The 13,211-nt window shown below is 45.2% G+C and overlaps 1 protein-coding gene and 1 pseudogene across 9 annotated transcripts; one reads left to right on the top strand and one right to left on the bottom strand.

The window, feature by feature from the left end:
• Positions 1-1,427: 1,427 nt before the first annotated feature.
• Positions 1,428-10,905, bottom strand: LOC117849671 (uncharacterized). Of its 9 annotated transcripts, XM_072292833.1 has the most exons (6): positions 10,076-10,904; positions 8,572-8,663; positions 7,054-7,516; positions 3,360-3,466; positions 2,110-2,301; positions 1,428-2,010 (listed from the first exon to the last, which is right to left on the bottom strand). In XM_072292833.1, the coding sequence occupies exons 3-6, from the start codon at positions 7,403-7,405 to the stop codon at positions 1,714-1,716; spliced, it is 948 nt and encodes a 315-aa protein (XP_072148934.1). In that variant the 5' UTR covers positions 7,406-7,516; positions 8,572-8,663; positions 10,076-10,904; the 3' UTR covers positions 1,428-1,713. The 9 variants fall into 9 exon arrangements, 5 of the variants coding, with proteins under 5 accessions (XP_072148934.1, XP_072148932.1, XP_072148933.1 ...); XR_011897838.1 differs by having other exon boundaries at positions 1,428-2,024; positions 2,110-3,466; positions 10,076-10,905; XR_011897837.1 differs by lacking the exon at positions 8,572-8,663 and having other exon boundaries at positions 1,428-2,024; positions 2,110-2,329; positions 10,076-10,902.
• Positions 10,906-11,426: 521 nt separating this feature from the next.
• On the top strand, positions 11,427-12,085 carry LOC117849203 (uncharacterized; annotated as a pseudogene).
• Positions 12,086-13,211: the final 1,126 nt, after the last annotated feature.

Here is a 13,211-nt window from a genome sequence, read left to right as displayed (position 1 = left end):
ACAGAAGAAGTCGAAGGCAGGCAATGCGAGACCACACTCAATAATATCCATGAAGATTACCATTTCCTCTGTGTATGTCTCCAAAGGCCACGAGTTGCTGAAGGCAGGCCTCCAGTTGATTACATCTTTTTCTTGGAGGAGGTTGGCCACTACCAGCGCCTTGATGTCTTCCTCCTTCAGCGATGATCGCTTCCAGGCACAGGCAGGAGTTGGCAGCGCAGATTGATCCATCTTCCCGTATTTGGGTGCCGGCAGTTGAATCTCCTTCTTATTCACCTCCTTCTTGCCACCCTCAACCACCTTGGCTACAGCTGTTTTCTTCCCCATCCTTGTTGCCACGAGTGTCTTCTTTCACATATGCTCAGGGGCTAAGTGGTGGGGGATGGCAGTGCTAGTGCTCAAAGATCAGGTGGTGGCGATGCTATGGCTACAGTGTGAAAGTTGAAAGAGTAGATGGCAAAGGTAAAATGGAAGGGATGTTTTCCTCTGTTATTTATAACTGTGGCATAGTAACAGCAGTGGGAATAAAGGAATATTCAGGTTTAATCGACCCAAAAATTACGCACCTGATTGGCAGTTACCTCTACTTTCGGAAGAGATTAGGTTACTGTTCAGAGATGATCACATTGACTAAAGGTTGACCTTTATACCCACCAAACTAGTCGGATAATGGCTCGGGGGTTGTGTGCATGCCCATCGACAAAAAACAAATTCTCTAGATTTTTAAGGGAAGATGATGCAAATTACAAGTTGACCCTCAACCTGATTCTTCGATTCAACCTAAGGCTCGGGGGCTACTCCATATTGAGTGCGACTTTCATCGCACTTCCATATAAAAATTTGAGATTGAAGGATTCGAGACCAAGTTAAATGAGGCTTGAGCACACTCTAGCCACATGGAAGTGCTCGTGTACCTTTCAAGACTCAACCCGATGAAGTGTTCAAAGGACACCAAAACTAGTCGGTGAGTTCTAAAAAGTACTTGAAAATACTAGATTTGACACAAAATACTCGAGGGCTTGTCGTACATATATCTATGGGCCCACCAGATGGTTTAGACAATCCTAAATATAGGGCTGAACACCAAGATGTATCTGACATGGAGCCTATGGCGCAGTACAGCATAGTCTACGTGGCAATACAAGAACTAGTCGAGGATTAGAAAAAGTACTCATAGTAATAAGAGTAGGACTCGCCTTGTCGAATCTGACTAGTATTCTTATAAATCAACCGACTTGTAACCCTGCCTCTGACAATATAAGGTGGGACAAGGACCTCCTCCAAAGCAATTTAATCCAACCAACACACAGGACGTAGGGTATTACTCCAATTTTTTGCTGTTCTTGCCGTGCTAAGAACAGCGTTGAACCTGCAAGAAAATCGAAGAACAAGTAAGAACAAGTGGACAAGTAAACAGTGCACAAACCTTGCCCAAGAGATGAATCTATTACACTCAAATTTGGGGTTCTGAATCAAGCAAATCAAGTGGTCTAATCGACATACGCGTTAACAAGGAAGTAGCAGTAGGTAAACATTCATCTAAACAAAACCCAATCTATTTGTGGTGGCTGTAATCCTTATTAATCCCTAGGAGGACGACTAGGACGCGTCATTATTGGACCCGACTTGATACAAGGCCCATCGGGCCAAAATAGCGTGACGTAGCACCTAGGTAGAAAACATCTCTGGAACAAATTGATGACTGCGGCCGCCTCAGACTGTATATGGGCATGAGTCCAAATCCATATGAAAATAGACTTGATAAGGATTCCATGAAATACTTGAACGCCCCACTCCAAGTCCATATGCGACCGTGGTGACCGTCACAACTTGGTGCTGTTCCGAAGTCCGAATCCAGCTGGAAAATGTGTTGGATTTGATCTCTTTGTTGCCATGGGCCAAAAGTGACGTGGTGGCCTGGTGGAGGATGTTGGTAATACTTGGAATTGGTCCCCAATAAACTTCTTTGATCCTCCATACCTTCCATGTGTGTTTAACACTCTTTTTAATCTACGTATGTATTTCTGAAAATGTCAATGAACACATATCATGGTGTAGCATCAATTCATCAAATGTATCAAATACAATCATGATGAAGAATTATTTCACCTTTGAATTAAAAGTTGCTAATGTGGTTGTATCCATGCAAGTGATGTTCTCGTCATTCTTCCCTTCTTTGCTGCAAGTCGTCCTCAACTTGCTCCAATGGCATTCAAAGGTGCTTCCTTTGATGTTGTAATACGGAGCGACGGCCATGCTACATGGCCACAACCAGCAATGCTCCCCTTCTTCGGGCTGACCCTATTGCATAAGAGAAAACCTAGGAAAACTTTGCAAGACATTAATAGTGTTAGTGCAACCCCCTATTTGATCATGGTATTATAGCCCAAAAGGATATTTCAGATTAGAGCAAATATAAACTTTATACACCAAATATTCTCCTTTGTTGTCATATTTGCCAATTGCATGAAGCGAACAATGATTAAAACTTGACAAACCAGAATCAAATTTAAATTTCTCTTTTAGAAAATTTAGATTACACAGAATATCAAATTCAATATAACCCAAAGTATTTAAAGGGGACAACAACTTCAGTTCATCTTGTGTACAAGTAATAGGATGAAAAAACTTATCTTCAGCATATTTTTATGGTTTCAAACTAAAAGTATTATACTTATTCACTACTTGTGGTATAGGAGTAAAAGAATCATCAGCGCACAAGTCCTCTTTATCACAAGGAATAGCAAGTAATTCATCTTGTGACAAAGGTAAATCAGCAGCGGGTCCCGTTATTTGTTGCTCTTGATTAGTATGCAGAGTGGACAAATTTGGAGATTATGGGCCACATCATTCTTGCAAGTAATCGCATATAATAGAATCTCCTTTTCAGCATCGAGAGCAAGACAAAAAAAAATTGATCAATATATCTGTATGATTTGCTAATTAACAAGGTTCGAATTTCAGAATTGAGCTCTCTCATAAACCTACCCATAACATCTTCCATGCATTCATGTAATCCACCAAACATGGTACAAATCTTAAAATCATGGTAGTATTCTTTCACAGTCTTGCTACCATATTTTAGTTTGTCCAGTTTGCTAAGCAAATGATCAACATAATATGACGAAATATATTCATCTTGAAAAAATATTTTAAAATATTTCCAAGTTGGTGGAACTTTGTTGTGCCTACAAATATGTTTCCATTTAGTCAAAGCATAATTCGTAAAGCACTTGCAGCAACTAAAATCATTTGATGTTCAGACAAGTCATAATTATCAAATTCTACATCTACTTAAAGTTCCCAATTAATGTATGCATGAGGGTCAAAATTTCCCTCAAAAGTAGAGCATTACTGACCTCAGTTAGAATATCATCATGTACCGCTAGTGGGTGTGCTCCCATATATTGTAAAGGTTGGGAACACCCATGGTGCAACCTCCCAGCTCCCACGTGTCTTGCCGGGCCTGCCATTGTTAGCAGACAACCAAAAAAATCAAAAAGAAGTTGCCTACAAACTAAAGGAAATAGGTGGTGGAAGATTCCTTTTTCACTCAAACCTGTCCATTCAAGTTCTTACATGTTCTTACCACACTTGCAAAAGGTGTTGGCAACTGGCAAGAAAAGCGCAAATGGTGGCACATGCGCCACCCTGTGATGTAGTAGATAATCTGTGGATCTATAGGTGACTACAAGTAAAATCAAGGAATAGCTAGAACCACATTAATCAAAGCAAACTGAATAATCATTCAACAACGGTACTATGTTGGTTCTAGGCTAAACCATGCTAGAGACGTGAGCCTAGGCACAACAGTTCCAATTGATATGAAGCCACTAAGGTTTGTTCCCAACCTTTTGGTGAGTTGGAAAGAACTTGATTTGGAGTGGATCCAACATTGTGCTACCTAACTACAACGACAAACAGGGGCGCTGCGCCTTAGCAATAGTTACACCGGCTCCAATTTGTTGTTGTTCTTGCCGTGCCAAGAACAGCCTTGAACCTGCAAGCAAATCAAAGAACAAGCAAGAACAAGTGGACAAGCAAATAGTGCACAGATATTGCCCAAGAGATGAATCTGATACACTCAAATTTGGGGTTCTGAATCAACCAAATCGGGTGGTCTAATCAACACACGCATTTATAAGGAAGTAGCAGTAGCTAGACATTCATCTAAACAAAACCCAATCTTTTTGTGGTGGCTCTAATCCTTATTAATACCTTGGAGGACGACCCGGGGGTCCTGGTGTCGTGCCCCAACCCTTGGACGCATCCTTATTGGACCCAACTTGATATAAAGCCCATCGGGCCAAAATAGGGTGATGCAGCACCGTAGGTAGAAAATATCTCTGGAACAAATCAATGATTGCGGCCGTCTCAGAAAAGATATGGCTATTAGTTTGGCTCTATATGAAAATAGACTTGATAAGGATTTCATGAAGTAGTTGAATGCCCCAATCCGAGTCCATATGCGACCGTGGTGATCGTCACAAGTTGGTGTTGTTCCGCAGTCCGAATCCAGCCCCAAAACGTGTTGGATTTTATCTCTTTCTTTCCTTGGGCTAAAAGTGACGTGGTGACCTAGCAGAGGACGTTGGAAATACTTGGAATTGGTCCCAATCAACTTCTTTGGTCCTCCAAAAGTGACGTGTTTAACACTCTTTTTTATCCATGTATGTATTTCTGAAAATGTTAATGAACACACATCATGGTGCAGCATCAATTCATCAAATGTATCAAATACAATCATGACAAAGAATTGTTTCACATTTGAATCTAAAGTTGCTAATGTGGTTGTATCCAAGCAAGTAATGTTCTCATCATTTTCTCGTTCTACTACTGTAGAAACATTACTTGGGTCAACAGAAATACCTTCCTGATTAATGACATGCCCCAAGAAACTAACTTTTGATAGTCAGAACTCACACTTCTTCAACTTGGCATAGAACTTATTATCCCTCAAGTTTTGAAGCACCATCCTCAAATGTTGCTCATGCTTTTCCTCAGTCTTGGAGAAAATGAGTATGTCATCGATGAATACAACCATTGAGTCATCAAACTGATGAAGCATGTTATTCATTGTCTCCATGAAGTAAGGATGTGCATTAATCAGCCCAAAAGACATAACTCGAAACTCATAATGCCCATACATAGTGGGAAACGCCGTCTTCTCAATGTCCTCTTCTCTAACTGGACTGTAGATCAATTTTGGAAAACACTCTAGGTCCTTTGAGACAATCAAACAACTCATCAATGCGGGGTAAGGGATACTTATTCTTGATAGTCACTGCATTCAATCCACGATAATCAATGCACATGCGCCAACTCCCATCCTTCTTCTTAGTGAACAGAACCGGAGCTCTCCAAGGTGACACACTATGCTGAATTAACTTTTTGGAAAGAAGATCATCGAGCTGCTTCTTCAACTCTTCTTGAAAATGGCGAAACAAACGGTATGGTGCTATGGAAACCGGTCTGGTGCCAGGTATAAGGTCAATAGGGAACTCTACCGCACGCTTGGGAGGCATCCCTGGCAACTCAGCAGGAAATACATCAAGATAGTCTCAAACCACCCGAATTTCCTCAATCAACAAGGACTTGGTAGGCTTCTCAGCTAGAGTCCAAAGAAATCTAGCCTTCACAGAACGACGTCCAGGAAATAGATTTTCCATTACAAATAGAGAATAAGCAGGAGCACTAGCTTGGAAAGCTATGGTTTGACGCAAGGGAGCCATTAAGGAAATAGTCTTCCAGAAACAAAATATTACCGCCTAATAACAATGCAACGAATCCATGCCCAAAATAACATCAAATATGGGTCAAGGAATTACCATAAGATTTGCCACAAAATCATCCCCATCTATGGATATTGTGCAACTCGGGCACACCACCGAACTAGAGACCAAACCTCCTGGGGAGCCAACATGAATAGACTGAGAAATCTCTTGACTACATAGACCAACTCTTTGTGCAAAATCAAGTGAAACAAACAAGAACGTAGCACCAGAATCAAATAATACTAGAGCATCATGTGAATCGACTGTAAATATACATGAGACTATGTCTGGATGACCCAGGGAGGAAGCATTAGGCATGGTGTAGACTCTAGCGGGGTTTGGAGCAGTAGAACCTGCCCCAACCTGATGTGGTGGTGGAACAAAAGATGGCGCGGGTAGCTGAAATGGAACATATGGTGCAGGCAACTGAGGTGGAACATATGATGCAGGTAGTTGAGGTGGATTCCAGTAGTAGCCTGTAGGCGGAGTTACATAGTGCTGGGGATATTGTTAATGTGATGGGCAGGCATCATCTGAACTGCACCATGAGGAGCACCAGCTGAAAGAACTGAACCTCGAGAACTGGATGGAGACGACACAAAAGAAGAATTAGACCTCTACCACTTGATAATAGAATTTGGATTTCTGTTGCAGACAATAGCCATGTGTCCCTCCTTGCCGCAGGTGCGACAAAGTCCAGAAAAGGTACACTCCGACGAATGGTGAGGCTTCCCGCACTTGAAGCAAATTAATCCCTGTCATGGTACTGGGCGCATGATTTGAAATCCGATGGGGCGTGATGATGAAGAAGACTATCCCGCAAACTGTTTAGGCTTGGACGAATGAGATTGTTGGGAGTACTTATTTGGCTTGAACTTCTTGAAAGGAGGTCGCAGAGAAAATTCTCGCTCTCCTTCATCCTGAGGAGCTCTCTTCTTATCACTACTTGTGCCGCTCACACTCCCCGTACGGTTCTGTTGGATTGCAGGAAGCTAAATCTCTAACTCCATCCCTCTTGCCTCCTTAATTGCGGCAAGATAAGTAGTCTGTGGGTTCCCACCCATCACTTCTTTGTACCTTGCATTAAGTCCTCTAAAGAACTTCCTGGCCTTCTCACGTTCATCTCTAGCCACGGTGGGCACAAAGCGAACAATGTTGGTGAACTCCCTCTCATATTCATCCACCATCTTACTTCCTTGCTGGATATGGTTCAAAGCATCACTCATCCTATCCCAAAAAGATTCAAGATAGTTAGGAAAAGATTCAGGATAGTACTTACCTCTGAACTGCTCTAGAAAGACCTCCCATGTGATAGCACCACGCGCAGGAGGCCACGCCTCACGAACACCATCGCACCATAAATCAGCAAGACTCGTCAGCTGGTGTGGTATAAAGAAGACCTTATCCTCAGGAGTCATCCTACACCCATCCATGACCTTCTCTACCTTGCGTAACCAGTCGGCAGCATCTGTTAGCAACCCTGATCCATCAAACATCTCCACTTGCAGCAATGTCCACATGGTAAATGTCATCCCCTGAGCGGCTGGAGCAACAGGAACAGCTCTAGCAGCAGGAACAGCTCCAGCAGCAGATTGATCCGAAACCTCTGCATTTCCATTGTTCTCACACATGACATGTCCATTCTCCACTTCTTGGTCATTCTGGCCACGACCTCGACCACGACCACCTCCATGACCTCTACTGCGGCCACGCCTACTCGTGCACTCCTTCTCGGTAGCATACTATAACCCAACAAACAAGAACAAGGATACAATTAACAACAGGTTATTAAGCCAATCAAGAAACATAAGAACAAAAGAATAAAATGTAAATGCAATGCAGCGCCCCACCCGAGTAGTGCACTCCAGCACGGCACCCCCATCTACTCACCCCTGCATGCGCCGTGCATGTGAGGTGTACGGGTGGGAGGTTGAAGAAGAATAGGGAGAGGCGCTGACAGGCGGGGTCGGGCGGCAGTGAGAGAAGGAGGTGGGCGCGAGCGAAGGCGAGGTGTGCGCGTGCGAGCCAAATCGAGGGTTAGCAGGCCGTTAGGTTAGATAGGTTAGCAGGCTGGTATGATAGGTTAGGTTAGATTGGTTTATGTTTGGTTTTTATTTTGTTATAGACTTAGATTTAGATTTAGTTTGAATTTTGAATTAGATTCAAAATTGAAACTCACACTTAAACGTGAGATCCAAATAAAAATTCAAAAAGATCCAAATCATTCCACACAAGTTTTGAAATGGAATTTTTAGGATGATGAAAGAATTGGCTAACATTTTCAAATGAGCACACAATGCAAACAAAAGGTTTTAAATTTTTGCAAATTTCACTCAAATAAATATTACAAATTTTGGAATATTACAACCTCCTACTCCTAGCATGTGATTAGTACTGTTCGAACTCGGTCAGCAGGACCAACAACGAATGGGCCTTAATTGACACAGGCATAGGTACTCTTTCAATCCATATGTCATATCCTTAACCAATCACATATGTGCCTGGTCTCTCATTTTACCATGTGAACCATTTGTCCAAAGTATCAAAATAAGTATCCAGGGATCTTATGTCTTGCGAGTGACAAGAAATCACCCGACTTCTACCGAACTTATTAAGCATGGCAGAGCTAACGTCCTACACATACTAGTATAACTATGGGAACCTATGGATGATGCATCTATGGTTCCATTCAACTCCTAGAAACGTAAAATGCACAAATACATAGTTAAACATTAATTGCATAAGTTGAAATAGGGGTCATGCCACGGGGCTGGCCTTTCAACTACGGTGTTATTACTTTCAAGGCCTTTGGCCCTTCCGGACCATGGGCCGGGTCCTTTGGATGCTCCACAGCCACGATCTTGTACACCACATCGTCAGCAGCGATGCCTACGTGAAATGTCATGAATGAGATGCAAGACACTGATAATGCGTACTAACAGAGAAAAAGCCAAACATGAGAATTATGCATGCAATGAGTGTAACATATTGGAGTTTTCATATAACAAAGCATTCTATTACCAATTATTAGACTAAACTAACTACAGCAGGAAGAGTGGTTGCTGCTAGTGATTATCAGATTTATTCAGTATCTTTATCAGCAAGCCAACCACATAAAAGGACATACAAATCAATTTGAAAGGATTTCGTTTATAGAGAAAAACATACTATGTTTTCATTGGTAAATTTTAGCTATTTGCAGCAACATTGCAAGCCTCACTTTTATTTTAGATAGCAACTTGGTCATTTGCTTTTATTGTTCAAGAGGGCCATGGCATCAGATTGCGGCAAGATGCAACTAGCAGGTTCAGACATAAAACAATGCACATGGCAAGAATTCAGGATATCAGTTTCAGATGTATGGCAATAAATTGAAAGCTGCTCTAGCTGTACAGTACAAGGGACCATAGCTAGCTAATTGCAATTTACATGTCTTAAAGGAAAAATATCTACTACTGATGTAGTCAGTATATATGTTTCTGGTTTGTCAGAGAGGAAAACAGAGAGCATGCAGAGGTGGTTTGACTAATTTTGGCAAGTGGTGAATTATTGATGATCTAACAAGTCCAACTCATAGGAAAGGATCGCCACCTGTTCAGAACCAGATCGGGTATGCAGCAATTGAAAAGGTAGATATTGGACAGCCACAGCTATCAAGGTTAAATTCACCAAAACTGGAGCTGATAGAAAGTACTCTTGATTTACATGTTCACTAAGCTTCAACTAACTGGAGCATATGGAACTACTGCAAACAGTTATCTCATGACTAAGCATGTTTTTGTCAGGTAGGAACGAAACCATCAAAGTTTGTCTCCTGCCCTTTAGATTTAAATGCATTCTCTATTACAAGGACAATCCAACTGGGTAATATTTATCACTTAGATATGGATATATGAAAACTATCAGTTTCATGAGTGCATATGCTTTCCCATGATTTTACGACAAATATGCAGACTAACAAAAGTAGTGTTTCACTGTTTTCGGTTGTGTCATTGTTTGAAACGAGTTAATTGAGCATAAGCACCACATCCAATTCAAGGCATGAAATTAGCTCTAGCATACTTCACCGCATTTTCAGATCAAAGAGCAAATTATTGTACAGCTACAGGTCATGCTTCGTGGATTAAGGACCTAACATTACGTTCCTATCAATCTTGCAAGAACCTAAACATGCGTGTACAAACTACAAAGCTGACAGAAACTTAGTCCTAGCATGTACTGCTCATCTCCTTCACAGACGGTCACAGAAAAGAGCTGGGCTAAACGTTTGGCCACAGGGGGGAAATGGGGAAGATGCTCACCAAGCACCAAGTGGGCACGTGCAGCTTGGTGTAGAATAGGAGATGACGCTGCTGGCGCATTTCGTCGAACGGGTTGTAGGCGAGGAAGGCAATGTCATGGCAAGCAGGGTAGTCGGCGTCCTGGCTGCCACGGCTTGACGGAGAGGTAGCAGGTCACATGGTGTCGTGGACGAAGCCCCGGTTAGCAACTTCCCCGGGCAGAGGCCAAGCTGGGCTCGCCGGCTGTGCGGCGCTGGGTGTTCTGCTGCTGCTGTCTTGTTAGCTGGACAGAAACACGAAGAGCTCGAGCTGCTAGCTCGTGCAGCACTGAAGAGGAGAGCAGCGGTTGCTGCTTGGTGGAGGGAATCAGAGAAGGGGATGGAGCTTAAGAAAGAGGGGCGCTGATCTGCTTGCTCTGCCCGAGCAAGGGAGGAGCAGAGGACCGGAAATGTATTGGCCTCCATGGATTTGTGCTGTTGGTGGTTGACGTGTGAAAGATAGAGATTAGAGAGGAAGGGGAGACTGATTGGAGTAGCTGGTGCCCTGGTTGTTGGATTCCATGGCAGAGCAGGGAGATCGAGGCTGCAGGTGAGCTGCTTGCTTGCTCTTGCGAGAAAGAACAGAGGGAGGGAAAAGGACTTGGCGACGGCAGCTTGGGAAGATAAGGCCGAGGCGAGCGGCGGCCGTGCGCTGGCGAGGAGAAAAGGCCGTGGGGGAGCTGGTGTTCATGCAACGCCGAGCAGTGGGCAAGGACGGCGAGGACGGCCGAGCAGTGGCGATGCGACGCCGGCGGCGTGGCAACGGCATGGGCACGGTATGGGCGTGTACTGGCGAGTCACGCCCGTCAACAGAGACTTAGGGCACCCTTAGCGTGTCTGGGAGGGAGGGCTAAAGTTTAGCCCATCCAAATGAAGAGGTTAAAATTTAGCACCTAGAGTATTTGGGAGGGAGGTTAAAGTTTAGCACTTTGGTGATCAAAAGACTCTTTTACCCCTCTTCTTTACCCTCACCTTCTTCCCTATGCTCCCTCGAGGCCCTCCCAAGACTAACTGCCGCATCTGCCCAACCCCCCTCCCTTCTCTTCCCCAACTGCTGCTACCGAAGCTCGATCCAGTCGTCGCCAAACCAACCAACGCTCCCCCCGCCGGTTACTATTGCTCCCTCCCTCCCCCCGCTCGCCGAAACCAACCAACGCCACCACCACCACCCCACCACCAGTTACTACTGCTCCCTCCCTCCCTACGCCTCGCCTCCAGGAATCCCTCCTCGGATTCCTTCCCCCGCCCCAGCTCCCGGCCCTCATCCCCCCGCAGCCGCCTGCACTGTGCTGCCAGCTGCCACCTTCGGGATCTGGCGGGATCTGGGACGTCGCATGCCATCACGGAGGAGGCGGCGAACAGAGGCCGCAGGGGCGGGCGGAGCCGGCGGATCCGGCCGGAGGAGGCGGGGACCGGCCAGGACCTCCCCAAGGTGCCATCGCGAGGCTCGCCCTCGAGGAGGCTCGGATTCGGCGCAAGGCACCGCGCCCTCCACCGCCGGGGCCGCCGCCGGCAGCTGCACCTCGGCCCTCGCGGTCTCCACGACTCCCCTTGGCACCCCCTGCGCCTCCGCGCCGCCGTGCCGCCGCCGCCGCCGCCCTCCTCCGTGGCGGTCGGGTACTACTATGCGGTGGAGCTCTAATTCGACCCAGCGCTCGAGAACCAGGTGCTCAAGGCGTGGAACGTGCTTGCGCGGCGGCAGCTCGGCACCCGCCTCGCCGCCGCTGCCGCCCGCCCGCACCTCCTGCTGCTCCACCTCCCCGCCGCCGCGCTCCCGCCGCCCAGGACCGGCGCCGACGGGGACCCGCTCCTCCGCCTGGGTCCCTCGCTACGGGCGCTGCTAGGCCTCCACGCGCAGCTCTGCGAGCTGCTGTGGAAGGACGCAGGCGTCGAGGTACCCGACGCATTCCGGCCGGACCACTGGGTCCCGTGCTGCGCCGTCGCTAACAGTGGCGAGGAGAGAGAGAGAGAGAGAGAGAGAGAGAGAGAGTGAGTGAGGGGAGGAGGAGGCGGGGCCGGCCGGAGGCGGAGGCAGCGGGGCTGGCAGGAGGCGGCAGGACCGGCGGGCGAGGCGGAGGTGGTGGGGTGCCGTGTGGCGGGATCTGGCGGGGAGGAGTGAGAGGGAGAAGAGAGAGAGGGGCAAGGGGAGGAATTTTGGATAAGAGGGACCACTTTTAGCCCCTTTAGTCCATTTTAACACTCTTTGATGGGCTAATGGATTATGGGGGGCTAAAATTTAGCCCTTCCATTTTAGCTAGGTGTTTGGATGAGAAGGGTTAAAATCTAGCTAAAATGGGGGGCTAAAGTTTAGCCCCCCTCCCAAACACCGCCTTAGGCAAAAATTAGGGTTAGTTTGAAACAGGGTTTGATCGGACCTTGACCACGTTTTTTGAATATCTAAACATCATATTTGTACTTGAACAACATACTTATGTTAAAGTGTATACTTCAGAGTACAACTTTTATGTTGTCCAAAAATTGAGTGTTTAGAGAAAATTAATTTTAAACAACATCTAAATGTAGCACACGTGTTTAAACGTGGAGTTTGAATTGGTTTTCGTATTCAACTTGCTCATAAAAAAAAGGCATACAACATTTAAACTATATGTGAGCAAAATATTTATACTTATGTTTTTAATAATATTTAATTGCTAATAATAACTTAAACCTTTCAATAACCACATTTCAAACGACAATTCATGGTCACGTGTGCTCACATGCTAATAAAAATTATTAGATGCATTTATTTATATAATTTAAATGTTAATGGTCATGATTAACACCAGGGGTGTTACAGAACCATTTCTGCATAATGATGTGATGACAAACAAGTTGAATTCATTTTTACTGAATTTTGTTGAATTTTACTGATTTTATTGAGCCCGATTGAATTGCTTCTGGGCCTTTGACAACGCAAGGATTGATTAGCTTGACCTCTTGCACTTTGACGGTGGACCGGGACTGGGCTGTGAAACCATGGTTTTAGAAGGTGCGTGGTTGGTTTGGTGGAAATGATGCATGCAGTGCGGCTTAATTTGGTTCCGGTGTGAGATGACATGACTTACTAAAATAGTTTGGTGCTGTTATGCTTCGATTCTTAGACAATTAGCACCAGAATC

Source organism: Setaria viridis, chromosome 3 (assembly GCF_005286985.2).
Source record: "Setaria viridis chromosome 3, Setaria_viridis_v4.0, whole genome shotgun sequence".
Lineage (NCBI taxonomy): Eukaryota > Viridiplantae > Streptophyta > Magnoliopsida > Poales > Poaceae > Setaria > Setaria viridis.
This window is presented reverse-complemented; position numbering and strand designations above follow the sequence as displayed.

Bases quoted from the DNA above. Each gene is read 5' to 3' on its own strand.
- LOC117849671 (XM_072292831.1), bottom strand. From the start codon at position 10,135: ATGCGCCAGCAGCGTCATCTCCTATTCTACACCAAGCTGCACGTGCCC. The intron at 3,467-7,053 runs GTAAGTACTATC...TAACAATGGCAG, and splicing joins CTTTCTAGAGCAGTTCAGAG to GCCCGGCAAGACACGTGGGA. The intron at 2,302-3,359 runs GTCAGTAATGCT...CTTATGCAATAG, and splicing joins ATGATGATATTCTAACTGAG to GGTCAGCCCGAAGAAGGGGA.